The sequence below is a fragment of the Xylocopa sonorina genome, chromosome 10, assembly GCF_050948175.1.
Source record: "Xylocopa sonorina isolate GNS202 chromosome 10, iyXylSono1_principal, whole genome shotgun sequence".
NCBI lineage: Eukaryota > Metazoa > Arthropoda > Insecta > Hymenoptera > Apidae > Xylocopa > Xylocopa sonorina.
The window spans coordinates 10,742,965-10,770,896 of record NC_135202.1 but is presented as its reverse complement, the minus strand read 5'-3'; the positions used below and the strand labels follow the sequence as shown (position 1 = coordinate 10,770,896).

Sequence of the window (27,932 nt, the reverse complement as noted above, 5' to 3'; positions counted from 1 at the left end):
TTAATAAAAATAGAGCTCCAACATTCGGCTAGTAATACAATGACGTTTATTATATCACAACGAGACAGGTCCTGCGTGCTAAAAGTTCTACTCTGTACCAGCGTTCTTTTTTTTTTTTAAATTCATTTACGTCAATTCGGATTGTCCGATGCACGGATGCAGCGATGATACGACCGGTCGTAAGGCATTTCTTTTTTTCGATAATCAAAATGTCTTTCGAAGATTTCTGTATGCATGAGACCTCCGTTTCGCCTTCTCGTATCAAGCAAGCGGATACAAATTGCGTTCATTACTTCCTTCCGTTTGGAATTAATTCTATTCCTAATAAGGTAGTCTCGATCGATGGGATCCATCGTTTTCTCAATAATTTGCCGTAATTCAGTAGTTTTGTAATCATCGATCTCGTAGTATATTCTTAGCATTGGACTTTACGAACATTAAAAAAAAAAAAAAAAAAAAAACAAATCATTCTCTAACGAGAGCCTTCGGAACTCTTCGTTGCATACTTTGCGTTTCACAATACAACGGTTACGGTAAAAGTATTCCATTGCGCGAACAAGTATCGTTTTATTTTGGTCACTTAATGCGATTAATTTCATTCGCACTTATCAATTCACATAATCGACGTCAGCTACTTAAGGTTACCGAAACAGATCAAAATCATCATCACTGTGACTAAACCTGCATAGCAGTTAACAAAACAAACAAGTAACGCAGAGTCCCTATTATAATATTAATAATAGCAATAATAGTAATAATATTAATATTACTTAATCGTAAAAAATAATTCTACAGTTTTGTTCGAGAATAGAACGAATTCCGCGGTTCCTTCGCGCATTTAAGATCGTATTAAAAACGAAATTACGATGTACATTTTATCGGTTGTGATTCTGCATCTTTTTATTCGTGCGTCTTTTCACCTCCTTTTCTCCGTGAGTACACAATTGCCTAAATGTCGCGTTACAAAGACACTGAGTAATAATCCTGGTTTAGTTTACACAATTATTACGTTTCATGCGTTGCATTGCGTTAGATTACAAAAGCAGGTCTTTCTTCTCTCGTTATTGCCTTTGCGTTAATACAGAGAAAATAACACGACTAAATTTCATTTACGCAATTACTACATCGAAAGCTTCAGTTCAATAAAAGAAAAAAAAAAGAATAAAATGTATAAAAAGCTATATTGCAGGAAACGTAATAATATGTAATGTTTTTTCTTTTCTTCAAAATAAATTGGACCATACGAAGTCCAACGCATAAAACATCTAATTGATAATTTCCAATACCTAAAACTTAATTACTTAAATAATATACCGTACGAATAAGAATGTAATTAATTGAAATCATTTCGAAGCGCATAATTTAAAATAGCGATTTCTATATCACGTGGGTCTACTTTTGGCCATACAGCAGATCTGTCAGAGAATCAATTTGAAATTATGGACAATTCACGTGTTCGATCATTCTCCTGTAGTGGTTTTATTATAGCGACCATATATTTTTTTTTTTTAATATAAAACTATATGATTGCTTGTACATCATTAGGAAACCTCGAAAGTCGTTTGTCTGCTTATGTCCCGAGAATTCTTTGCACACGTGAAAATTATTATTTCCATTCCTCGATCGCGTACAATTTTAAGTCACCGACGATAAAGTATATGTTATTCCAGACAGTTCTCGTAACTGGCATTTTTCATGGATATAAAATTTCAATTTTATTCACCTTGTTCGCAATTGTTAATAATCTGCGCGTATATTTCAAATCATCGTGTATCATTACGTTGAAATTTCGTCTCTATAGATCTCATGAATGTTGAAGTTATATTCCGCTAATATATATATATATATACGTTACTCAGCACATATTTAATTTATACATAAACTCTGCAAGCCCAGCTTACCATCGTCAAATGCACTTTTTAAATTTTATCTTTTATTCGTGTATGAAATCGCTGCTTATATGTGTAAGTATAATAAATGTTAAGTTATCAATAAGAAATATTAGAAAATCAGTATTCCACTTACAATTACCACAATTTCCATATATTTCTTGTCCGTGTATTTTTCATTTTTCTTTACTAGAAAGCGACAATCGACGAATGGTATTTTGCACCCATATCATTTTATTTTTTAATGTACACAATGCATCGATATCAATATTTTTTCTTCCTTTCGAGTAGGTGAAATTTGTCTTGTATTTCCGCACTTCGGCTCGTATCGGCGAATATTAACTGGCAAACGTTAACTGACATGCCGTTTGGTAATATATTTCATTTAGGAAATAAAGACACAAGAGTATAGGCCTACTGTTTAATGTTATCTTTGTTAAATGATAGTAGTAAATGACTGATCGAAACGATCGGAAACTTGGCTCTTTCCGCAATGGTAACTTGCCAAGTATACTTTAAATTCTACTATTAGTAATTGTGGAAATATGTTTATTCTAAAATCGGCAATGAACGATGACATTTTCGATACGAAAAAGTTTAATTTTGAATTGTCCATTGAAAGCGCAAAAATTGTACTATGCGAAAACTTAGAAAGAACAATACTGAGAATAAAATAGATAACAAGTTATAGAGTATTCTCATCTTTTTTTTTTGTGGCACGTATAGTAATCCTTACTTTTAATTTTGCACTTCTTAGGCATTGTATTTAGCAAATAATGTATTAAGCAAAGATATTATATGCTACACGCACAAGTACAGAAAATATTTGACGCGTCTAGTGACTTCTATGCGTTTAACCATACTGTTATATTTCGTTCTTAGATATCATTCCATACGTAGAAAAATCACCTATGTTAAAAAGCATTTTAAGTCGATACGATATCAAAACTTCTATGATACAAGCAAACTGAATCGTATTAATTGTTTATTAAAGTAGTTAAATAATAACCGCCAACACGAGTCCGTTGATTGGTTGAACTGTACATATTATTCTTGATTAATGGGCAATGATTCTGTGTGCATTTTATTTCAACTAGTGGATTTCAATTAGTTCGGAGAGCTATGCGTATGTCTTTGCTTGCATGCATTTATATATACACATATACGCGCGACAAGGTGTTACGTGCAATTTCTGTATGTCTGTGTATACATAGTGAGTATGAATATTGTGAGCTGTGTGGACGGCGCTACGTACACCACTTTTCGGTCAGTCAACCATTGACACGTTTTAACAGTCGACTTTCGTCAGTGTAGTTCAGACACCCCTTGTCCCACTGAGACTTTTCAGTTGAACGTGCCTTGCTCACGTCAATATATATCGTTGAATGATCTGAAATAAAAAAAGATTAGAAACAACTGTATCGTTGCCTCGTAAGAAAATACGTTCTCTTTTTTTCGCTCACAACGTTGAATATATGCATACCTGCATACAGATGTGCTAGAGTTTATCTTGAAATAGGAAGAGATTATTCGTAGCAGCAACTGCTACCACATTTTCAGATGGATGCCAAGCGGTATGTAATATCTTTTTATTGAAATCCAGGCAGTCGACGCTAATTTCATCTTTCTTACGTTTACCACCGGTACAGACCTTTAGGTAAACGGATTTATACCATGAATAATAAGTTGCCGTTACCTCCCGTTACACGTATATATCTCGAAAGTTTTTTTTTACTAACCTTACGTGGTTTTAGAAGTGTTTTTGGTTTGGCAATGTCGCGTGCCGCTTCCAGTGTGAGATCACGTTTAGTTGTACGATCGAATACTCTGAAGAAATTATTATATGAACCTGTCATAATAGCAGAATCGTTACCACTCCAACAGCACTCGAATTTGTCAAAGATACAATCGTTCTCATACAATGAGCACAGCTTTGATCTTAGGTATTCATGTACCTGTAACGATATATAATTAATATTTTTTCCTATAGATATATGAAAATACTTTTGCAGCAACGTTTGTTACATACAGGATAACATTCAATGGGTTTTGTTTCCATTCGCAAATCCCACACTTTCACACTGAGGTAGTCTCTACTGATCATATATGTTCCTGAATTACTAAGTTTTACATCGCTTATACTCGATATTATTTCGGAGAAGAAACTTCGATTTGTTGGATCCTCTGGCTCTTCGAATAGTTTACTATGTTGGTCGCAAAGTGCGGCAGATCTCATGTCACAAAGTCTAATTGTCCCTTTGCTACTACTATATACCAAGACGTTACACTCTGCCGGATGAAATTCCGCGGCAGTTATTACTTCTGTTAATTCCTCCATATTAGTCGGCTTAATGTCTACTATATCTGTATATTATTGTTAGGAAAATTATACATTCTATCATTAAAAAGTTTTGTATTCAAATTCTAAAGCACAACATTCAAATTTTGAGAAATAAATACGTTGACATAATATGGGAAAAAAGGATACTAAAACTCTGGTCTGTGATCTCCAGGTGCCAAAGATTAATTCTAAGATCATCAGCACTGAGGTATGTCTCTTGATCACTGTTGACACTTATACTGTTTATATGATAGGTGTGCGCATTAGCAAATATTCTCCTTGGAGATGCTTCTACCATCAACTCCATCGGCTTTATAGTTGGTACCTAAGTCAGTAAATAAGTAGGTATTCAACTGCCGTGTACAGGAGTCACAATACCAAAGTCTAATAATGTTATGTGCATATTTGAACTCCTTGACCATATTTCTATTGTAAATATTTTTCTTAGGAACACACAATGGTACAGAAGAAAGTGTGTAGACACATTAAATGAAAAGATACAGCATTTAAACGTACTTTATTTAATATAGTATTGTAAAATAAACCCACATATTAAATGCTGGTAAATGTCATGCAGTACTTACCCTTAAGGAAGTGATACAAGCAGGGTCGCGAATTGTACCATTTTCTTCCTTTGTATTATATCCTTCTACTCTTTTATCACGTTCACTGACTTTCCACAACTTGATCGTTTTATCATTAGTGGAAAGTAGGAAATGTGCTGGATTTTTTCTTTTCAACCACCTAATTTTGTTAATTTTTTCTTCTATCTCTAGCGATTTCAGGTAATCGAATTCAGGTTCGTGACTTTGGAAGGTGCTGTATACATTGTATTCACCTCTCCGAGGTATACTGTTTTTACTCTGTATAAATATTATTTTCAAATTACTTTACAATCTCACAGAATACTCTTTCTTCTTTCGCAATAGAAAATAGTGAAACTACTTAGAAAATATTTACTACTATTATTCTTTGCAGTGTCACAACAATTGTCTTTAGGAATTTTCTAAAGATAGAGAAATGTACTTGTAACATATTGTGCATGCATAGCTGGCACTAACCCAACACTAATACGTATCAATGCAATTTTTATTTGGAAAATAACTGTGTTTTTATTGGAACCGAAAAGCTGACGTACTGCAGCATATATATTAATTACTGAAATTTCATTTCAACTTACAACAGGGTCTCTTTGAAAAATAACAACCCGGCCACCTTTATCTCCTGTTGCAAGAAGATCGCCATCGTGATTAAACTCAACACATGAAATTATATCGGCTAGAACAGAAGACATTGTACATATTTATAACCATGTACTAAAAAATATATAAAACATATAAAAAAAAGTAAAACGTCTTAAATTTTAGGTTCAAAGACATTATGCCTTGTAGGTACAACCTTCTAGAATAAATGCAAATTGATCGGATAATGTATTCAGGGAATGCATAATATACCTTCGGTGACATCGTCTTCCAATGTTCCTTTCACCTGCGAGAAACACCACTGTATGTCACCATTGCCTAAAACAAAAAGTTTCAGTCGACAATGAACGAAAGACATAACTGAAGTTACAGTGTATCGAGGCAGGAATACAATAACATTGTTACGCGGACAATGAAATTTAATTATAAACGATATACTATCCCATGTTTATCCACTGTTTATATACGCAACGTTTCTATAAAAATGTTATATCACAAAATGGATCGGGAGCTGCTCATCGTTCGATTTCTATCACGCGTCTTGAATATGAAACAGGTAGACGCACGGTGGAAAGAAGACGCGTAGATATTTGCATCGAAATTGCACGCGGTCTTCTACGCTCGACCGATTGTACTCGCAAAGTGCGTACAATTCGTCAGGGGCATGAAAAGTGACACGAATCGGGAAGAACAACGGGTGGGTGACGGGATAAAGAAAGAGGAGCAGGGGACAGAGAAATATGTCGAGTGCGTGGAGTGTAGTAAATTAAACGTGGAGAGACGTGACGCGATAGTGTCGAAAGTAGGAGAAAGGTTGTTGCGGAACGAGCAGGCGGATGAAAAGAAAAGTAGACGGACAATGGGGAGACGGGAGATGCGATGGAAAACGGGCGAATAGTCGGGGGAAAAGATAAAAGTAATCCTACTTGAAGTTTCGACGCAATCCATCGTGCTTCTAGGCCGTCGCCACCGCCGCCGCCGGCGACGGGCGCATTTGGCCCCGCGCGCACCGAGAATCCAGAGAGTGGGTACGGGTGATTATATTTGAGGATGCGGAATTGACGAAGAAGAACGTTGCGTGCACTGCGAGCGCTGCGGATATACCCGTGAACCCGTGATAGTATCTGGGTCAAGGTTCAGGTTACCGCGGCGCGGCGAGGCGGCCAGCAGAAGCGACGCACCGTTCGGTTCACGACGTGCGGCAGATAATCGACAGGGCGATCACGCAGAGTGGTAAACCGTCGCACACGACGCTTACTTACCGGCCATCTCGCATACGAGACACTACGCAACCAGAGAGATTCGCACGCGAGAGCTTACTCCCGGTGCGAGGGTCCAATACCGCCTACTCGACCAGAGAGATACACGCGCGCGGCGCGCCACGCCGGCGACCAGCAGACAGGAAACCTTCACGACTATTTGCCACACTCCGCGCGATCTTTTATCTTGTCACATATTCGTCCATCTAGTCCGCCACCGATCCCTACGCGATCACTGACTTTCAATGGCGGAATTCACGAACGCATAACCGCACAACACTGCTATGGCGTGACGTCACACCACAGCCAGGTTTTGCTACTTCTACGGTAATCGCCATCTTGTATGCGAAAACCGAATGCACACGAGCTGCAACGGAAATTACCGAACGTGAACTACTGGTCAGCGCCACCTGCGCCCCGCTAAATTTGAACTACAATTTCAAACAATCCCCCGCATGGTGCTCTTGCAACCTTCAGATCGAACTTTAATTAGAGCTCGAATTCGGATTTTAATGTTTAATCGGATCTGTCTAAGTTGGTACGAGCGATTAAGAAGCAGCGGCGAATAAAAATTACCTAAGAGTTCCGAAAGCTTCTCGCGCAGTTCCTCCAAAGAGGAAAACATGGGTTCGTTCCTGCGTAGACGCGCAAAATTTGTCACCGACCGAGCCATTTTTAGCGAAGCTAAACTTTCCTTGCCGTTCTTTCGATTTCAACGATGAGAACTCAACGAACTTTAAACGTACGTATCACATGCCTTTGTAATCGATACGCGTCGTACATTTTTATGCATTTCAGAGTAGAAAGGTGATTATGGTTCACTTTGATAGATCTCGTCGATACATTCTCGATACGGTTCTAACGTCCGGCTTCCATTGAATGTTAATAAGTTTTTTACTCGCTGTTTATCGAACATCGTGCACTTTAAGTTTAAAGTTTTCCGTCGAAATAAAACAAAACATTGTTCTCTGGCTCTTGAATTAGTTTTAAATTGAGTAGTTCTTTAAAAAGTTCAAGCAAATTGGAAATTTAACTGTTATCACAATCGCGGACTCATCGATATCGATGCGCCTGTAATTATTTGAATATTACAGACCCGTACGAAGCGTTGTAATTTTTTTACGTTGCTGACAAAATTTGTAATTCAAAGTGGCGAAACAACGTTCACCGTCGTTCAACATTCGAGCGTAGCTCCGAACCCGTGCGCTCAAGTCTCGAATTTTAAATTCGAATCACGACGTACACGGCGCTTGAAATTCGTGTCTGGCCTGACGACGAATTCCGCTTTAAAAAATTCATATAACGATTAACGATCACGAACGAACTGTAGACAAGAACCATTCCCTTCTCCCCGCTCGTGTCAATAAACGATCGATTTTCACGTTATTCGTTCGCCCGAACAATTAACCGCGGCGCGAATAGATTAAACAAATAATCGAGGACAAACGTTATTCTTTTTTTTCTTACGCGCGAACACTCGCAAATGAAAACGGCTGTCTCGAACTGGTACGAAAGTGCATGAGCTGGTGCGACACACGAAACTCATGTTGCCGAACGTGTTAGAGGATGGATGTTAATGAGTTTGCTCTAGCAGGCGTATACATAGAGCCGGTGCAACGTTTGCCTGGACACGATATTTGTCATGAGTCAAGTGCAAGCGTTCTTTGCGGACGTAAAAACGGGTAAAAAATCTAGACATCACGTGTCTCTTAGCGAGAGATTTCCCAACACGTAAACGCGTCGCCTATTACGAAATTTATAAGCTCCGATTGTACGATTAGATCACGCCTGAACGCGTTAAAGATTCGCTGGCATTCGATGTACGTACACACGTTGGCGGTTTCAGGCTCTTATAGCGAGTTCGCCTTTAAATTTGCATGCCTGGAATTTTTTCCACATCCACGGAAAATCGATCGAAACACTCGCGTGGCCAATATCCTCCGTGTCTATGCTCCCGTTTCGTTTCCTCGAAACGATGCCGCCCGTAAACAGTCCCTTGAACGTGCCGATTTCGAAAAGATCGTTACAACGTTATTCTACTCACAACAGTAACGCTCCTGCCCGTTCCCGTTCAAATCGCTCTCGCCGTTCGACGTCACCTCTCGAACCATGCTTTTATCCACGACGTAGTCCAGCTTTTTAGTTTTGACACGACTCCGCGGATTCATCCTCGATGACGATCCTTTGCGAACCGTTCTCTTCAACGATATCAGTTACGATCGCGATAACATACTGTTATTGCCGGGTGACATCGGTCGTCGATTGGTTTACCCACTGACCGTTGAATGTAAACGACGCCGGGAATCTGTGCGTATCCGACGTTTATTTTGTGTGCGAGGTACGATCGTCGACGATCGAGCCCGAGCAACGTTCGTGTCTTTAAGGACGCGTTTCAGCTACAAAATCTTCTGATTGCTAAACATAACAGCGAGCACAGTATGCGAACTTGTAGATCGTTTTACTTCTGTTGCATTTGAAAAACTTGCCACGCGCACCCCTGTAGCACGATAACCCGCGCTGCTCGCGTGCGCGTAGGGTAGCTTGACTCAGGTGCTACGGAGATTCCTATTTTTTGTTAATCTTAAAAAAGCTTTCAGTTGCTCGAACAGCGTATCACTGTTGGCTCGAATAATCCCAGATTCAACAACGCATCACTGAACGACGTTTTACTACCGCTATTTCATCGAATGCGTTAATTTCCGGCCGATACATCACTCGAACGGCGATTATTCACGCTTAACATTTCCGCGCGTACATTCAGGGTTGTTGGCTCGACCGTTAAAGAGGTATTAAAATTTCCCTGGTCGCCGCGGGGTGAAAGTTTGTTCCCGGTGGAGTCGCATTTTTTTTACGGTATCCTGTCCGCCGCTTTGCTCGAGGAAAAAATTACTGTTACCTACCGTCAAGCATTTGTGAGACGCGGGGGATTAATAAAGCGTACCCGAAGAGATGAAACGAAGGGAGCGGTGGGAGGAGGCTCGGAGGAGAGAGAGAAAAAGGAGGAAGACGAAAACAGGAACAGCGGAAAGAAGGGAGAACGAAAAAGAACGAAAAAAAAGAGGAAAGAAAAGAGAGGAAAGAAAAATAGAACTCACCGACTCTCTTGTTCACGGCGGTATTGATCATGGAGCCGAGCTTGGTGAGGCTAGACTGCCTCATGATGTTGGAGGGGCTCTTCATCCGTTTGGACGGTGGTACCGGAAGCGGGGCGGTCTTGAACCTTGCCAGGATGGCACCGCTCCGGCAGTTTCCGTTCGGACTGGAGCCGGGGGGCCGCTGGGGCGGTGCCCCCCATAGACCCACCACCCCTGCGTGACGCGTGGTGGTATTTCGGATACTTCAACCCTTTTCCACCTGTTAACCACGCTGTTGTATCTGTCCTCAACCTCCACTTTGCGCTCGACGTCACTGAAACAGTACAACGGTGAATAATCGCGATTATTTTTAACGTAAACGATTCAGACATCATTCATCGGATCTTGGTCTACTTTTAGGACCACCGTTGTAGCTACCTCGCGCAGTCCTTTCCCGATGAACAAACGGAACTAAAATACCGATTCGTCACTGTTTCGTTCGATGTTCGGAGATTACCATCGGGATGGAACGCTTCCACCTGTTGGATCGGTTCGGCCAAATCCTCTTAGCGACGGTACGCGGCATCTCGAGCACCCGGAAGGAGTTACCCTGGCGCACGTACGGCTTTTAATCGCGATTTAAGTGCGGTATCGCGTAAGCGCGGAGGGTGCGAAATGAGAGCGCGAACGTGGGGTGGGGGCCAATTGAAAGACGCGTGCGTGAATGCGTCCCTCCTGTCGATGTGTGGGTTCGTCGACGGACGTGTGAACGTAGAAATATTACCGAACGACTGGCGCGAAGAAAAGGAACAAAAAAAAAAGAAAAAAAATGGCAACAGGTAGCCGAACGCGAAGAAGGGATGCGCGGGTTCGAACGCGCAAGGGGGTTGAAACCACCGCCTCTCGTTACAGCCGGCTGCGTCTTCTGTTCTCGAGTAATTACACGTCGAACGTGTTTCGTTCTGTGCAATTTCATTTGACAATCCCGCGCGTCGTTCGCGCTATGGACGCCAGACGTGGGCGTCGAGCGGAGACGCGAGGAATGCGTGGCAACAGGCTGCCAGGTAACTTATGCAAAGATCTGAAACGCAAATGCGTCCTTGTCCGAAAGAACGCGAGCGTAGGTACTTGCTAGACGGAAAGATGAGCGTATGCACGTTCTGGGAACCGAGGGCGAACGATTACCTTCGCGTCGCGTCGATCAATCTACGTTACTACCTTACAGTTACTTCTTCCGTCGATTCGCACACCATAAGGCATTCGTTGTAACATTTACAAAGCCGAGACTAGTATCAAATTCCCGTTATGCAGGGTTCAAACACGACCGTCGATTTACCTGACGTCAAGTTCTTAACGATGGCCTGCATACACCGTGAGCCAAGAGCGTAACTGGTGACTCGAGACGCTGGTCCAAGGGAAACGTAAGACAAAGTCTTATGTGACGACGAGCGGTGCAAGTGTCGTTCGCATAAACGTCGACGTAATCGGATTATATTCAAAGAAGTTGGTACGCCCGAGTATTGCCGGCAGCGGGCGTACCTGCGTACATATTTACCGTGGATCAAGTTTGCGCGACGAGTTTATTCACGTGGTCACAGCGTTTGCCAAGCGATAAAAAAATAAAAAAAAAAAAAGAAAAATACTCGATTCGCTGTGATGACGCGCGCGCATGCACAGACTCTCGAAGGTGATTTTGTTTCTCACCGAACGACCGGATTCTTCGTTAACGAGGGTAATCAATTGCACCGTTCTCCGCTGAGTCGTTTGGAACCACGACGCGCAAAAATTGAACAACCTCCACCGAACCGGCGCTGTCTGTATAGCGCAGCGAGCGCGACAGAATTGATGTGCCTTCAGGAATGGGGCAAGGTTAAATCTTTACCGCTAATCGCTACTGCCGGTTAATCTTGCAATTTAAACGCGCTTAAGGTCATCGAGCTAATCTGCCGGTGGATCAAGTTCTCACACTAAACGATCTTTCCCGCAGTTTTCTAGAATGCTCGTCGCGCAACGGTGTTCGTCTAAATGACCAGAGAGCAGGGAGTCCTTCCGAAAGATTGTCGGACACGCTGCGAACGGAAAACTGGAAGCCGTCGAGGGGGAGACGATTTTTCTCGGACGCCTGCCTGGGAGACTGTTTCACGATTATGGATTTGCGAGGACGAGCGAGAGAAGGGTGGTTGCAGACGGGTGGCAGTTTGTTAAACTGGCGAACTGTGCACGCGGGGAGGTCTTGGCGTCTGGCCAGACAATTTTCCGGCTGCTTCTCGGGTTCGAGATTCGTTCGTCTTGCGTGCGGACGCGCGGCAACCCTCGAGAGTTCGATGGCACTCGATTACGAAGGTGGTTGCGCCCGTCCAGAAATCAGCCGTTTCTCTACAACGAATCGCAGACGCTTCGACGTACAGATTTTTAATCGCGATTGCCCGCGAGACGCCGCGCCGTGCTCGTATTTTATTGGTAAACTTTATTAAACCGAGACGACGTTCTACTTATGAAACAACAGGATCCGGAGGGGGCTATAACGGCGGGAAGTTCGCGAAAACTTTTCTTGCTGGAGGTTTACGATTTTACGTGACGCGGTGGTCTAGGTATTATTATAAAGTTGGAGATTGATTCGCGTCTTCTTCGGGAATAAGAATACTTTTCATCCCGGCACTGTCTTAGGGACGCGAGAGGATGTTTTCTTTTAATTCGAGCGAAGTGGATGGAAAAGGCCAAGGTTTGTACGGAGGCGGGTAACCTCAAGCTAGCGACGGTCTATTTAATTCGTAGCTTTCGAATTAAATGAATTGCTTTCAGACGGCACGCGAGGAAGACCTCTTTAATTAGAGCTATTATTCGGTTCGCTGTTCGTTATATTTGATGCATTTAACAGGAGCCAATTTTGCCATTACCAGGAATGAAAAATCGATCAAGCGACGGTATTATAATTGCGGAACGATGATCGAACGGTGATGTAACTTCGACGGAACGAAACTCCAAGGATATCGTGCGACCTGGCAACTTTAAACCATCTCTAATCTCTTTTTCCTTTAACTCTTGATTAAAAATCCACGTCAAAGAGGGACGAGAACGATGACAATAATGACGACACCGCGAGGGACGAGCAGAGGGGTGGGTCCTCGTCGTGTAAAAGTTTTTTCAATTCACCGGGAACCACCGTTCTCGAAAGGTCTGAAATCGTTTTCAAACGCGGTCTGTCAGTTCTTCGCTCGCTAATTGTCACATCTGTCGAGGCTTCTGGCTCGCGTTGATATCCCCCCCGATATTTATTAAATGCCTTGATAATCGAACGACAGTCCGGACCCGTTTGTCACCTTTGTTTTCTCTCGCTCGCGGCGAAGGCGTACACGTGTGTACGTACAAAACGATACTCGAATAGCATCGCACTCGAGCGTGACCAAACGAATTCCTCTTTTTCACAGCTCGAAGCCAGCCACGATCAATAATCGTGCATGTGGAGAGTTTAACCTTTCACTCGGTACCTTTAATTATTACGCCATGTAGCCCTGCGATCGTTGAACGTCGAATCGAACGATCGATCGAGCAATAATACCATCCGCGGACCCTTCGCCCCCTTGCTTACGAAAATTATTACTTCCATCGCTCTTGCATTGTCTCGCGGTTATTGTCGCGGACTGTTCTCGATATACAATTCGATCGTAACTCGTTAACAATGGATATTTGTACTTTTAAACAGTCGGAGCGTTTGCTAGGTAGAGTGCAGACACCTAAGCCATCGCGCGTTTCCTTTGTTCTCCACTACCGCCATTACTATTCTCGTCAGACGCTAAGCGCGCGTTACATACATCCCTCGACCTTGCAAAAGGGGCAGCCCTGAGTAACCGAAGGCTACGAGCGGAGGCGCGATCTTTTCCCGCGAGCAGATGTCTCGTACGCGCGGCTCGTCAGCAATTTTTCATTTAACCGGGATATTAAACCGTGGAAACGCGGCGATGCAAATCTGTCGCGTGTCCAAGCCATCCCTTTTCCCCGTTTCGACGTTGGACGTCGAGAAGAATGCAACGGTCAAGTCGCATTCAGCGAAACCGCGGCCGAACGTGGGCGTATTAAAAAATAACGAGGGCCCTGAAGCTGACGTACGGGGACGTCCTTCTGGGATAGTGGGTCAACGCTCAATGTTAAAGGGATCGTAAAGGCGTGTGTACCAGTAGGCCATCCCGATGAATCCTTACAACGCTCGCGTCTGTTTTTGTAGGTTTTCAACAGCCACGACCGTACGCGTATACAGGAAGTGTGCTGGCCATCAGCGTTGACTAGCGACAAGGCTACCAGAGGCAACGTCCAAGAATCGATCGACTGCGACGACGCTTCGTGGACGTCGCAACGATGACCTTTCGATCGTCAAATCGATTCGTCAAGCTCGAGCATAAAGAAATTCACAATGCCGCGATCGTCAGTTGACAATTACGCAGTAATTACCCGCCGATTTACGTAACCATAACTGCATCAGGCTTGGCTCGACTTACTTCTATTGGATTTGATCAGGCCGCCGCGACGCATAATATTCTTAGACAAATATTGTTACACGAGGCATCGGAACGAGTTGGGCGGAGAGAAAGCGGCGGCGTAATCGCGGTTACCACGTTCGAACTACCGCCACGATATCGTACGTGTTTCCGTGTCGCTTCCTAGCCGAAGTTTCACTGTTTCCTGCTGGTGGGTTCGCCCATGTTGTCGCGACAGTTCGCACAATAGCGAAGTTAAACCGAGGAGAGCGCGAGCATTCGATTGACGGGAGGATCCAGGATGCGAGCACGAATGGGGTCCTCGAGATGCGCGAACGCGTTCGTTCGTTAAATCGTTTCCATTAATGGCAGCCGAGGAGGGAGCGTGGACGTTCAAATGGACGCTGTTCCGTTTCTACCTTTTTCCTTCTTCTTCTTTACAGCCATTAGAAAAAGTAAACAGAGAGAGTCTTCTAGGGTTACCAATTTGGACCAATTTACGATAGGCTGCGAACTCGAGCACGGTGTTTACCGTCTAATAAGCGGCCATTAAATGCACGGGGTCCATCTTTGGTGTGTAACCTGATTTCAGCCTCGCGAACGGGGCGACGGAATAACGACGGCCAGGAGGGCACGTGAGTTCGAGACGGTTGCGAAACGGCCAAGACGTCTGTGTGGGTGGCTTTTATTTTTCGGCTGACGCTTCCAAGTGGTTATAGAGCTTTACCCTTTGTATATACATAACCGGGGATGAGCTTCAGCGTTGTCAGCGAAGTAAGAGGCTCGACTGGGTGGTTGCCGGTTGCTCCGCAAGCAGGTGGCCTAGATAATTCGAGTGGTGGGTCTTGCACTACTGTGCTCGAGTGTACACCGTCTGCCCGTTTCTGTAACCGCGGTATAAATATTCCGTAAACGATCGCAAATTCACCTCGGAAACCAGCTCCAACGTCCGACACGACGGACTACAAGCTCGCGTTTGGCACTTTCGAAAATTCACCTGCTCGTCGATCGACGCGTATCCTTTCGTGTCTATACCGTGCACGCACGCCACGAAAGGAAAACCGAAATACTTACAACTATTGACGTCTGCGACGTTAAATATGCAACGCGAGCTATGGGTGAACGAGCGAACCTCGCTCGTTGTTTGCTTCGATTAAAAGTTAATCTTCCGATCTGTGTGTAAAGGTATGCGCACGTGGAGTCGATAGAATTGCGTACTGACGGAGCGGAAAAATTGTACGGTTATGTACACATCGCGCGATGGCTGTAAGCGAACGGTTGGAACGATCTTTCGTCGAAAGCGGCCATTTCAGCCACTTGTTACCATCTAAACGTAACGTCCGGATACTTGCGAGCGTGGGCGTGTATCAAAGCTGGTGCTCGACCGAATGGATGCAACTAGACCCTAGATTAATTACTAACGATGCGCGGTACGTCCCTCCGAGGCAATCCCCGAGACACTGTGCCGGATAATCCGCGCTGTGCCGTATTTTACGTGGTGGATAGAACCGCGCCAATAGTTATTTATAAGCGACTAGTAAACGGATAGAAGGCGGGGAAAGTTGGCGAGCCGTGTAACGCGGCGACGAAATTGAACGTGTCGATATCATTGTACCGGGAGGGGACACTCTTCGTCGCCGTCAACGAACTAATTGTAAGGGAATTAGTCGGCTGCCAATTACCGCGCAAGCTGCTGACCCAGATAGTTCGAGTGGTGTACGCAGGTACACAGCCGTGCATCGTGCATTAAATTAGCGAAGAGGGGGAGAAAAAGAGTAAAGAGGAGAGAGAGAAAAAAAGCTCTCGTCCGTACGCTGGACCGTAAAGAGTGCTTGGTAATTCCGCAAAAAGTTGACAAAGCTTCCAGACCGCGGTTCCATTAATTATTGACACGTCGTAGAGACAACGACTGTCAACATTACAGCGCTTGTCGACTCGATGCACACACACACACACACACGTTTTCGAGCCGAACAATCCCCAGATACTTGCGTAATACCAGCGCGATTTAAATTCTGTCAACAGCAGTTACTTCAACGAGCGAAATACACGGAAGAGCGGAGGTGTTGATCGATCTGAAATTTCAATCCGTACACCAACCCCTCGAACTTTTCCGCGTCGTGGAAATTGGCTCGTTCGATGTATCCTTCGGTTCGTCGTTCTCATGAGAACCTAGACGAATTCGAGTCCTGACGAGTAACGATTCGTTAAGCGGAATTCTCTTCGAGCGGGACGATGACCAAGAAAAAGACTGTTCCTTGGGCCGCGCACCGATTTCCGGTACGCTGACCCGACGACGCGAGACTTTAAATGCAAGAGGCGCCGGAAATGGTATCCACTTTTATGCCTCACCGCTAAACAGAGCAGTGACGAAGGCCTTAACTCGGATTGATAGACTATTCGCGATGCAACAGCTCATGCAGTGCTAATGCTCCTAACAGAAAAAATTCATGCGTAATACTGCAACGGAGCACTTGAATCTATATGCATCTTATTAGTCCTCCATTAATTGAGATTAATTAATATTTTACGCGGTACGCAGAACGGGAATAAGCGTGACGTCTACGGTGATGATTATCCCTGGGTTCAAAGTACCAACACGACGTAAGAAGGATTAACGATTCTAATCCTCGACGCGAGTGCATCGCGTCGCTGAGGAGAATCGCACGCGCGATATCGTAACGCGACGTGGCGGTGCCATAAATAAAGGTTGATTAAACGAGGAGCGAGGCTAAATAACAGGTGGGTCGTACTAGAGAGAAGCAAGAAGCTTAAAACAGCTGGCCGGTGGTTAACGAAGTAATTAGCGTGCAGCGCGACGCGCAGCGGCAACGAGTCATTTCGTCGTCAGCAGCTGACGTTAGGCGAACGCAGCGGACAGAGGGGTATAGGCAGGAGGGTTGATAGAACTTTTGCGAGCTTTCCACGGATTTCTAGTGCCTGTCTGAGGTGAGGAGTCCTGTCTGAAGGTGTGTGTCTGTCTATCTTCGGCCAGGCGTTGGTACGCGGCAAACCCGCCTTCGACATCGAGACAGAACCAGCTCAGACAGAGGGAGCGCGAGCGAGAGTGAGAGAGGAGGACCTTATGGATCAATAGGTCGTGGCTTTATTGACTCGCGAAACCGCGTGCCAAAGAAACGCAACGACGCTCACGTTGGCTAATGCATACCACCGGCAATTACCCTTGCACTTCGAACGTCGAACCCTTTCGTTTACGCGTCGAACTTTCGACCAGCGGATTTTCAGAAACCCACTCGACGACGTACACTCTTCGCCTCGCGTGTTCCACGGGTCTGCCTATCCGGGAACGGCTAAATATATCGATCTGTTCTAATTGTTTTACGTACACCTTTATTATAGTTAACAGCGTCGTTTTTATCGGCTATTCAAACCGTTGCTCGGGCAATTTATAGCCCCGGCTAATTGCTAGGTCATTTGTGAAAATACGATGAAAAGTTTCAAGCCGATTTTGTCACGCCTGCGCCTATTCTACCCGGTTCGATAAATCCTCCGTTTGTAAAGAGACTACGGCTTAATTTAAATTTCACAACCTTCCCTACTTTCGTTTCGCCGGCCGTGTTTCATATACGGGTCCCACTGGTGAGAGGGCCGGCAGTGGAAGACAATGGGCACCAATAGACGTTCCCCATTCATGGGAGAAAGATACGCCGGTAACAATGGGCAATGTGTTAACTGAAAGATAGATATCCCGATTTTTCATCGCGTATCGGACTTGGCTAGCTGCAATAAGCTCGACGTCGGACCATCCGTCTGCTCGTTTTTATTTCCACGAACCGTGACGTTGCTCCCTCGCTATCCACCGGTCACGCGAGATTTACAAAAAAAGAAGAAACTGTTTCGCGTCAACCTCGACGCGAACTTGCTACGAAATACCCCCTCGCCCCTGACGAGAAAAAGCCATTAGCCACTCGCAACAGATATCTTTCCTTCCGAGATGCTCGTAGCATGCCGCTGCGATTCAATTAGAAACCACAAAGAACGCTTCCACCGTCCCGTGTCCCTTCTTTCATCTCTGACAAGCGGTTGAAACTGGCTTTCAATGATTGCACTAAAAGGCAGCGCAAATTGTGCAATTGCTCTATTACGCGACGCTCGAACGCTACGTGAAACGCAACACGTTACACGACGAACATCACCCCGAGGAATCTACCATCGTTCCGCCATACTTTAATTTCACCGACACGTTGATTAAAGATACGAGTTCGTGTGAAATTAACTTTCGAGAGCAAAGTTAAGACAGTTTCGGTGTCAGGCGAGCGAGCACCCTAACTGCGTGCCCTCCTGTACCCTCGTGTCGTTCCCATCGCCGTTGCCACTCGTCCTCGAAGACTCCGCGGAACGCCAACGAAGGGTAGTTCCTTTCTTTCACCGTAGAAGGTGCGCTCAAGGAGGGTAAACCGTACGTACGTTCGCGTTTACGTCGAATCCTGGCCAGCTGACTCGATCAGTGGGTCAAGGATAGCATCGGATACATTCGGAATTCAATTGGAATCGCGCGAGCCTGGGCGTGCGGGGCTGAGACGAGCCTCGTGACGAAAATAATTACCATTTTCTTCGATACCCCCGGCTGATTCTTGACAGGCTTCCTACGTTTCCTAATTACAGGCAAGTTCCGATTCGCCGTGTTGGAGCTTCTGTAATCGATCGAGGCGAATAAAAAGCGACACCGATGGAGGCAGGCAGTTTTCGAGGGCTCGCTCGACCGTCCCGCGTTTTCTAACCCAGTTCGCCTGCCGACGGAAATAACGGCGCTGATAATATTTTAATTCGAACGGAGTAGCTCGTACAAAGAGGCGCGCGTGCCCTCGCATAAATTTCAACCCCAACGCGCACCCGACGCAGCTGACGGCTGTGTTTCAACGACTCACGGGTCGGAAACGATCTTCTCTACCGAGTATGAACGAAACTATTTTTAAGAATCCCTAGTGATTTACGTAATCGGTAACACGCGATCGCTGCAAAATGGAGGGAAGAGTTCAGCTCGTGTTCGCCGTGGACGAACCTGGTTTGCACCCCGGTTGCGCAATCGGTCGCGAGGCATATGTGCGTGCAATGAAAACCATCCAGCGGTTCGTGTTTAGATTATCAAAGCTCGAAATCGAAAACACGTGGCCTCACGCGTATGGTAAACCGATTGTAGCCATCCACGAGGACGCGGCTACGAAGCTCGCTGGAAAGAGTCTCCGGTCCTATGCCGCTTCCTGCGATCGGCCCAGCTGCCAATGGCCAGGCACGTGCCGTGATTCTACGGTCACGGTTAATGAAGACTTCGACAGCGAGGACGAGCGATACGTAATAGATCCTATACGAAAGTAGCAGCGACACAATCGGAATTTGTACGTTCGACAATCGGAACCAAGGCTCGCGATGGTCGAACAGCAACCTTCTGGGACTGCTTAGAAGCAGTCCATCGGTCGGTGAGGAATCGGAAATGTTTGTATTCCGCAATGGTAGCTAGGATAATGTTTCGCGAATACGGGATCTATTTGCATGTGGCTCGCAAAACGCATGCGAATTACGAGCGAAAGGAACGCGCACGAATAATAAACAGGCGCATCGCGGCGAGTTCTTGAAAAATGAAACGTACCTGCCTAGTCCAACTAGTCCGCGTCCTTTTCAGGAAGATTAAATTGTTCCTATTTATCAGGCGAGCTGGCGTTCTTTTTTATTCCGCGCGCAATACCGCGGGAGAATACGTGACGGTACCGAAGCGTTGCTGGTCTCGAGGCACCATCGTGTCGCACGGAACGCATTCGTTTCTATCCGCGGTCATTTCACGGCGACTGGTTACAATCGACGAGGAACTGGCACTCGCGATCGCGGAGAATTTCCCCGGCGTCTGCACGCCCATCGACGCCGCTCGTACGTCCGTCTCCGACCGCCAACGTGCACGTAATGCACCGAGTCCCGTGAAAGCGCACGAGGCTGTTTGATCGTGACTTATGACCTATTACCTGCGCGCCCGTAGACCACGTGTACGCGCGACAGTTTGTTGTTCGACGATGTAATGGTCAAAGGAAATTGGCTGTTTCTGCGCTTGAGATTCGTTACATAATTCTAGGAACTCGACGTTTCGAGCCTGCACAACTATCAATCCCGTTCCCCGTTTCAACCTTAACCCTGTCGCGGGTTACGCGCAAGCTTTTCCTCGAAGGACCCTTCGAGTGTACAAAATCGGTCTCGAACAAACTTCGAGGACGCTTCGAGATGAACGAAGGCACCAGAATGTACGAGGGCATTGGAGAGGAAATCCGTGGTTCGCGCATAATGTATCCGATTCGGGATACGACGGTGGTCCCTCGCGACGGTGCCACGTCCAACGAAAAGCCGGGCTCGTAAACAAGCGGGCATGTTCAACACGGGCATCGTACAAAAGCCGGAGACAAAGGGACGCACCGGTAGGAGGCTCGAGGAGAACGCGGAGCCCGTAGACGGCATACAAGTTGGTGTATCTAGGTGCAACCGTTGTGCCGAGGAATAGCGAAAAGGGAGAAAAGAACGTCGTTGCCCACACTCTCGTTACAGTCTACAAACGAAGGCTTTTACGCCTAATACCCGGCATCTCGTCCCTCTCGTCCGTACTCCCTCCTCGCCGCGAGACTCGCGGATTCGTACACGCCCGTCCTAGCGTTTCCACGGCTCCTCTCGCCGCTGGCACCCTTCGTAATGGATCGATGATCCTTGGACGTGGGGTGGGTGGTGACGACGCGACGGATGAAAAGAAGCCTCTCTGGATTTTCGTGCATAAATTAACTTCCTCGAGCGGAGCTGCGAAAGGAGTAACCTGGTATGCATACGCGCGCGCCAAAGCGCGTTTGCTCCGGGAGTTGAAGTGTTATTACGTGTACGCGATTACGTGTAACAGCTGGAAGGATAGACTCACTCGCTAGTCTAATTTCTCCGGTATTTTCCGGAGATTCTACAAAGGCATCGAGAAGCGTACGTTCTAAAGAGACGACTTACGGATTCAAGAGCATCGTACGTATAAATTCGCGACTGTCCCGGTAAATTTAAAACGCTTTACGGCGCGCCGACGACGGGACGATTTTGGCCGTACCACCACTTGTTGTCATAATCAATCACGATTCTTTTTCGTTCTCTTTAAGCGGCGTATTTATTCCCTCGATGGTTTCGTTCCGCGGGCGAACCTTCGAGTTCTTGCCTTGGAACGTCCTTGGACACGCCGATGGATAAAAAAGCTCGCCTACATTTGCGTGCCTCGAATCGAAATCAGATCGAACCTTCGACCTGTACGCGATCGATGATCGACAATGTTGAAACGCGTGAAAGCACGATACCTGTACTCTCATCGACCATACTCTGTCAGCGTTGTATATAGGAGGCGGTACGTGATTTAAAAAGCGCGAAAAATAGAACAGGTTTTCCACCCCTTCGCTGACCCGGTCGGACGTCTTCAAGAGAGCCACGACAAATTCCATTATCTACGGATTTTCGCATTAGCGATCGAATCTCCGATATTACTTTCACGAAGGACCTGACACGGAATTTATTCCCTCTTCGTCGTCCAAGAAACGGATCGATGATCCTCGTCGGCGGAGGAAAATATCGTGGAAATTTCGCGCGTCCCCGCGTTCCAACGACCCGCAAATTCGTTTCATTGTGACGGTCCTTATCGCGGGAATTATGCCGGCGGCACACGCATTGTTTGCCCCGTCGCTTTTATACCCTTCGTTTTTCCCTTTCCTTTTCATTGTTACCTTTCTTTCGCCCCCTCTCTCTCGTCGCGATAATTACCACGTCGCGGCCACTCGAAACTTTCCGGCTCGATACCGGAACGCGTTGAAATTTCGATTCCTCGAACTCTGTTAATTGCAACGGGAATAATTGCTCGAACGATACGCGTAGAAGCGGAGAGTGGCCTCGAAAGGAAAGTCCTTTTCGCTTGTTTCAAGAACGCCGATCCGCGTTAACGAGAACAGGATCTCGCGAGATGACTTTCACCAATTTCACGATAGAAGACACAGCAGAATCCCCACGCTGGGTCGGCGAGGTGTTGAATCACTATTATGAGCGCCCTTATTGCGTGTTCAAGAGAAAGGGTGCGCGATATAAAGAGAAGAAAATAGGACGTGTTATTGACACGCAAAGACGAGGTACAGCTATAACTTGCTATGATATAACGAACCCCCTACGTGTGAAAGCAGAACGAAAATAATTAACAATATACCTAGGGTGGTGGGATTAAATTTAGAGAGAAAGAGGGAGAGAGGGGGTGATATATTGCAGGAAATGTTGTAAGACGTTACATCGAGCAAAGATATCGAAATAAAACAGAGGATTCACGCGGGGATTCGATCTTAAATCTATCCATGCAACGCGAAACGTGGCGCGGAGGGTATCGCGATGGCGTACGCGTGGGACGCGTTGATTTTCCAAAAAAAATTCATCGAAACGTGCAGACAGAGGTTTCGTAACATCGGGTACAGAGCGGAGATAAGCCTGGTGGCGAGCTCGCGGACGTGTCTGCCACCGTTCCGCGGATTCGAACGTGATCAAGGATGGAACTACTCGCGCGGCGATTATCGACGAGCGCCCATATTTATTGCAGCCCCGTCTGACCGTGTGTACGCGTACGTCACGTAGGTATGTACGTGTCAACCTGAGAGATTCGTATATTAGTCAAAGGATTCACTCGTTAGAGAGAGAGAGAGAGAGAGGTTGCCCGAAAATAGAGAACGGCCAGTTATTTCGGGCCACGTTGTTTCAAGGTGAAAGGCCGGGTTCGCGAAGAGTGGTTCCTTGCTCTCATTCCTGGAGCACATGCACTCCGGCTCGCCTTGCTCTCGCCCACCCTTTCGGTCATTTGTCAATGGACAAATAAACGAAAAGGTACGCGGTGTTTTCTTCTGCCCGCGTCGGGACGGTTTCGCGAGCGCGGCGCAGTTGATCGCGCAGCCAATTAGGGTAATTGCGATCTACCCGTTTCGAATCAGACGCGTTCGTTCTCTCGTACGCGCTCGTCTTACGAGACGCGAGTCGACTGATACTCGACTGGCGTTTACGTAGGACGAGAGCTAATTACGTGGGTCGAGGAAGATGGACAGCGGCGATTAGAGTGGTCGTCGATTGGAACGTATCCACGTGAGGGGGTCGCGCAGGGGCGGGAAGTGGATGTAAATCGATGGTCGCAGCGAGTGTAATCGACTGTCGAGGTATGTCGAAATCGGACGGATATAAAAAGTGAACCGCGAGCCAGGGCCCTTGGCAATGAACGCGTAGACTTGGATCGGATTCTGTTAACGTGTTGTAACACCTTGTGCACGGCGCTTAGCGGACCCGTGTAGTAAATTTATCGAAGCTGCGAGGTTCGACTCTGTTCGATGGATTCTCACGTTGGATCGGGCTCGACGCGCACGGGAAATGCACCTCCATTTTCCACTGTGTCGTTCGCCAGGCTCGTTCCTCTGCCGATACGAGGGTGCGGACGCGTGAAATCGCGACAAACGACGCGTTCATCGGTTTAACTGCGAGATTTCCAATTTCCCTCGATACCCACTGTGTCACGGGGACACGATGCACCATTTGGGTCGAGACAAAACGATTGTTCGCCAACGGCTGGAAACAATCGGCGGAAAAGGGACGAGGCTGCTGCGAAAGGACATTGTGCTCGATAAAAATCTTTCTCGACGATCCGTCACCTGACGAGCCATTCCAGCGATCAGAGGAAGGCTCGTCGTCGTTGTTATGCATGAAATTTGGAGCAAGCCGTTGGTACATTGAACGGACAAAAAAGAAACGAGAGAATGAAAAGAGAGAACGAAGAGATGCAGCCCGAAGAAAAAGTTGGCCCGCAGCCACTCCGAGTCTGGCTGAACGGGACGCAACGGGGAAGGAGGGGTTGAGAGAAAGTTCAAAACCGTGAAAATTAAGCCGATATCGTCTCGAGGCAGCCGCGGCCAGTTAGCGAAAAGGTCCCCGCGCTCGAGCGACGTCCACGTTGATCGAAATGCACTTTATCGAAACGGAGGGCGGAAGGGAAATTGAAAAGCCCCGGGAGCCAACAACTTGTCTCCGTGGTGGCTCGAGACGGCTGGGTTCTGCGCGATTTCTGAATACTTCCGCGTAGCATTTGTTTCCATTAGCCGTGCTTTCGAACAGGGCACAAGTTCGATCGGCTATCTCTGAACCGTCTCGTGGCTTCGAGTAATCTGCGCGGAGTAGGTCAGACACGAGGAGAACCCGTGAAACGAGAGACTTTGCTCGTGAAATACATCGAACGAGAAGATCTGATTCTTCCAGATCTCGCGGGTAGATCTCGCCTGTTTCTTATGTACGAGGAAGTCGTGAGTAAGGCGTGAAACAGAGCTCGCAACAGAGCCGCGATTTCGTATCTCTCTCTCTCTCTGTCTCGAAGTCGCTTTCGTTCGCTGATGAAAACGCATACGTTTCGCACGAGTTTCACGGATCGTTCCGATTAAGCACACGTTCCACTAATAATCACCCGGTACATGTACTTACTTAGGCGTGTCTGCTTTCCAATACCCGGTTCGAACGATCGGCAATCATCGACGCAGCTGGAACCGCGACGAAATTAACGAGCCTCGTGGTTTCACCAACGTGTTCGAGCCAAGATCACGTACTAGAAACGCGTTATTGGGAGGAGTTTGCGCGCGGCTCTTTCTCGCAGACGCGTGACGCGATTGTCTTCCGAGGCGTAACCGGAAAAGGCGATTCTCGTTCGCCAGCGACGAACTGGGCGCCGATTTAGCGGCGTTAACCGGTACGAGCCACCGATAACTGCCGTCAATTAGCCCCTGCGCAACCCCAACCAGCCACGCAGGATGCGTGCAACAGGACGCGCGACTCGCCCGGCTGCAACCCGTCGCACATCGTTGCAACCGGTACAATCTATCGAGGGCCATGGCGCGTCGTACGAATTGGTTGCTTCCGAAATCTTTTACAAATTGACCCTAAAGGGGGGACGCATCAGCGCGATCGCGCTGCATCGCCTTAACAATGTGTAATCGATGACACGTAATGTTCCGCGAGACGCAACACGGGCCGAGGTACACTCGGAGAAAGGAGCTCGGTTCGTTGAACCGTTCGACGGTTCATTACACAGGGAACAATTCCTCGTGTTTTCTTTTACGCGCCGCGCGGAATCGATACAACGAATTGCAGGTTGCGTAAAGCTATTGAAATTAAAAATAAAGCACCCTTTGTGCGTAGGCATGCGAATCGACCGGTTGTCACGCCCAGTATAGAGGGAAGGATTAAAAGAGAAGAAAAAAAAAAGAGAAGAAAAGAACGAACGCGGAAGAACGACGGGGAAACAATTCTGCGTGATATTAGCGCGCTCTGTGTCTCTTTGTAGGTTCTGCTGTCCGGCAGGAAAATTACCGGTGCACGCGGGGACGGACGCGTAGAGACGTGGATGGAAATCTGCGTACGCTGGGCAAGTGCGTATTGTAACGGGTCGACGGGTTCGATATTTAAATGGAGACACGGCTTAAATTTATTTAGTCAATTAAAAAAGTTCCTCGTTTCGTTCGAGCTGCGTTACGTGCGTGTGTGCCTGCGTAACGTGCACCGAGATCGATCGGGTACTTCCGTTCGTTTCGATGACACGCGTGCCTATAGTCATTCGTTGCCTCGCGAGCAAATTTATCTTTCGTTGTCAGAGGTAGAAATGCATGACTGCGTTCTTAGAATACGTCGATGTATCGCGTTCGCTTATGGATTTCGCAATCTCGACCGATTTAGTAGCCCTCCGTCTAAGAGCATCCTCTTTAAGAGGCACGATACGTCGTGAAATAGGAGCTAGCCTGGCTCAAAACAGCGAGTTTCGAGTTATTGTCGAGCGTACATAATACCGTACATAACGTCTCGGATTCGGGCGACGACGCCGTTGACAAAAGAACGTTCTCGTGTTCGGGATCTAAAGGAAAGGCGGCTCGCAACCCCTTCGCGCGATTTACATACGTTCACGACTGCGAGAGGTGCATTCGTGTCCGCCGAATGTGAACGGCCCCTTATCTCGTTCGGATCTCGCCGTCTCGTCTGCCTGGGTAGAGATAGCGATCTGCGTGTTCGATCGTTTTTTGATAACGGAACCGTTCGACGACGGTGAGAGTAGAGATCGATTGAAATCCAAGATGATGCGCTCGTATACTAGGATTAGGTCTATCCGCGCGACAGATAACTAAGATATAAGGCGCGCAAGCGCATCTTTAACGTCCCTTTGCTACCAAGCAATGCATGTATATATGAGGATTCTTATAAAACAGTAACAGTAAGATACGCAGTGATAGCGAGAAAAAAGAAGTGACGCTTCTGACTAATATGTACGCATATGTAGTAGCACAAAATAAAGTGGCGCCAAAATTGATGGAATTACAATTGTCGTCGAACGAGTTCCATCATCGTCGCACGTTTGATCGATCTCACTGGAAAATACTGGATAATTCTCGTGTACCGCGGAAAGGCGAGCACGATCGAAGGCGAATTTTCAGCGATCGATGATCCGAAAAATCGAGATCGATTGATCGCGGAACGAAACGTTCTGTCGATCGTGCGACGAGCTTCAATTTGCACGCAGTAGGTACGCGAAAGAGCTTTTAAATCGCGAACAATTCTTTCTTTCGTTGCAACGCAATACTCGCCGAGATAATTCTATACCGTCAAGTAGATCGATGTATAGGACGCGTAGCGATAAAATTAATTAAAAGTCCACTTTGGCCCAACATCGTGCGTGTTACAATGTTCTCTGGGAGCAGAATCGAGGGATCCGAGGAACGAAATCGGATTCCCCTGGCGATTCTCAATTGGATATTGGAAAATTTGATGCTCACTTACGATAGACAGGAAGTTCCGACGAAGGGGCGACCGGGCGCCTCGGTGAACGACACCAGGACCACAGGGAGCAGGTGCCCGACGTCCAGTTGGGTACGTAAAAGCAATAACGGTGTGCACTTTCGATAAACGTGTACTGGGCAATGCCACGGGTAACAACGCGTCGTCAGACCACTCCAAAGCACGAGGGTAAGCAGTCTTTGGTAGGCACGCACGCATGCACGAACACCCGTGCATGCAGGCTCGCTCAAGAAACGAGCGTAGACGACACACACGCGGTCGAACCGTATACACTACTGTATCCGCCGAGCGTACACACACCACGTACCGTGGCTGGTGACCGTAGAACGATGACAGCCATCCGACACTGTCTTACGCCAACTGGTGTTTACTACTGAAACGCTCCGTCGTCCCTCGCGCTGACGGCTCGGGACGAGGAACACACCGGGACCCAGCGAGCCTCTCGACGAGTGCAACAGTTGCTCGACCAGGGCGCCCCACAATGTCGATTACCGTTATTAACACTGCTCCACGCTACCTGGCACGGTCGATAAACAGAAATCGAGATATTTTTTGGGGATCGGTAGATGTGGCTCGGCTCTGATCAGCCAAAGACCGGCAGGACTATATTATAAATATGATGTGAAGGACTTTTTCTTACTTCTGCATGCGTTGTATGTTACTTTCGGGATTTTAATCTGGGCTGGATGGTTTGGGGTTACTTTCGGAAATCCGATGAGATACAGGAACTCTCGGGAACTGATTTTTCTGGACACGTGCATCCCTAGAAATCGATAAATAAGTTCGTGATACCACGAAGAACGCTAAAAAGTATATGTAAAAAGCACTGATACTTCGTTA

At 46.6% G+C, this 27,932-nt stretch overlaps 2 protein-coding genes across 4 annotated transcripts in view; both read right to left on the bottom strand.

Annotated features, from left to right (window-relative positions):
* Positions 1 to 27,932, bottom strand: part of LOC143428512 (homeodomain-only protein) — a 123,659-nt gene that overhangs the window by 19,446 nt on the left and 76,281 nt on the right. The window lies entirely within an intron of this gene.
* On the bottom strand, positions 188 to 27,527 carry Tws (protein phosphatase 2 regulatory subunit tws). Of its 3 annotated transcripts, XM_076903347.1 has the most exons (10): positions 27,075 to 27,527; positions 9,787 to 10,099; positions 5,685 to 5,750; positions 5,411 to 5,508; positions 4,815 to 5,093; positions 4,378 to 4,555; positions 3,919 to 4,253; positions 3,629 to 3,844; positions 3,373 to 3,540; positions 188 to 3,279 (listed from the first exon to the last, which is right to left on the bottom strand). In XM_076903347.1, exons 2-9 carry the CDS (start codon positions 9,869 to 9,871, stop codon positions 3,388 to 3,390), a joined length of 1,410 nt encoding a protein of 469 aa, XP_076759462.1. In that variant the 5' UTR covers positions 9,872 to 10,099; positions 27,075 to 27,527; the 3' UTR covers positions 188 to 3,279; positions 3,373 to 3,387. The 3 variants fall into 3 exon arrangements, with proteins under 3 accessions (XP_076759462.1, XP_076759464.1, XP_076759463.1); XM_076903349.1 differs by lacking the exons at positions 9,787 to 10,099; positions 27,075 to 27,527 and adding an exon at positions 6,695 to 7,036; XM_076903348.1 differs by lacking the exons at positions 9,787 to 10,099; positions 27,075 to 27,527 and adding an exon at positions 6,359 to 6,683.

Bases quoted from the DNA above. Each gene is read 5' to 3' on its own strand.
- Tws (XM_076903347.1), bottom strand. From the start codon at position 9,871: ATGAAGAGCCCCTCCAACATCATGAGGCAGTCTAGCCTCACCAAGCTC. The intron at 5,094-5,410 runs GTAAGTTGAAAT...ATATTTATACAG, and splicing joins TTTTTCAAAGAGACCCTGTT to AGTAAAAACAGTATACCTCG. The intron at 3,845-3,918 runs GTATGTAACAAA...ATATCGTTACAG, and splicing joins AACCCATTGAATGTTATCCT to GTACATGAATACCTAAGATC.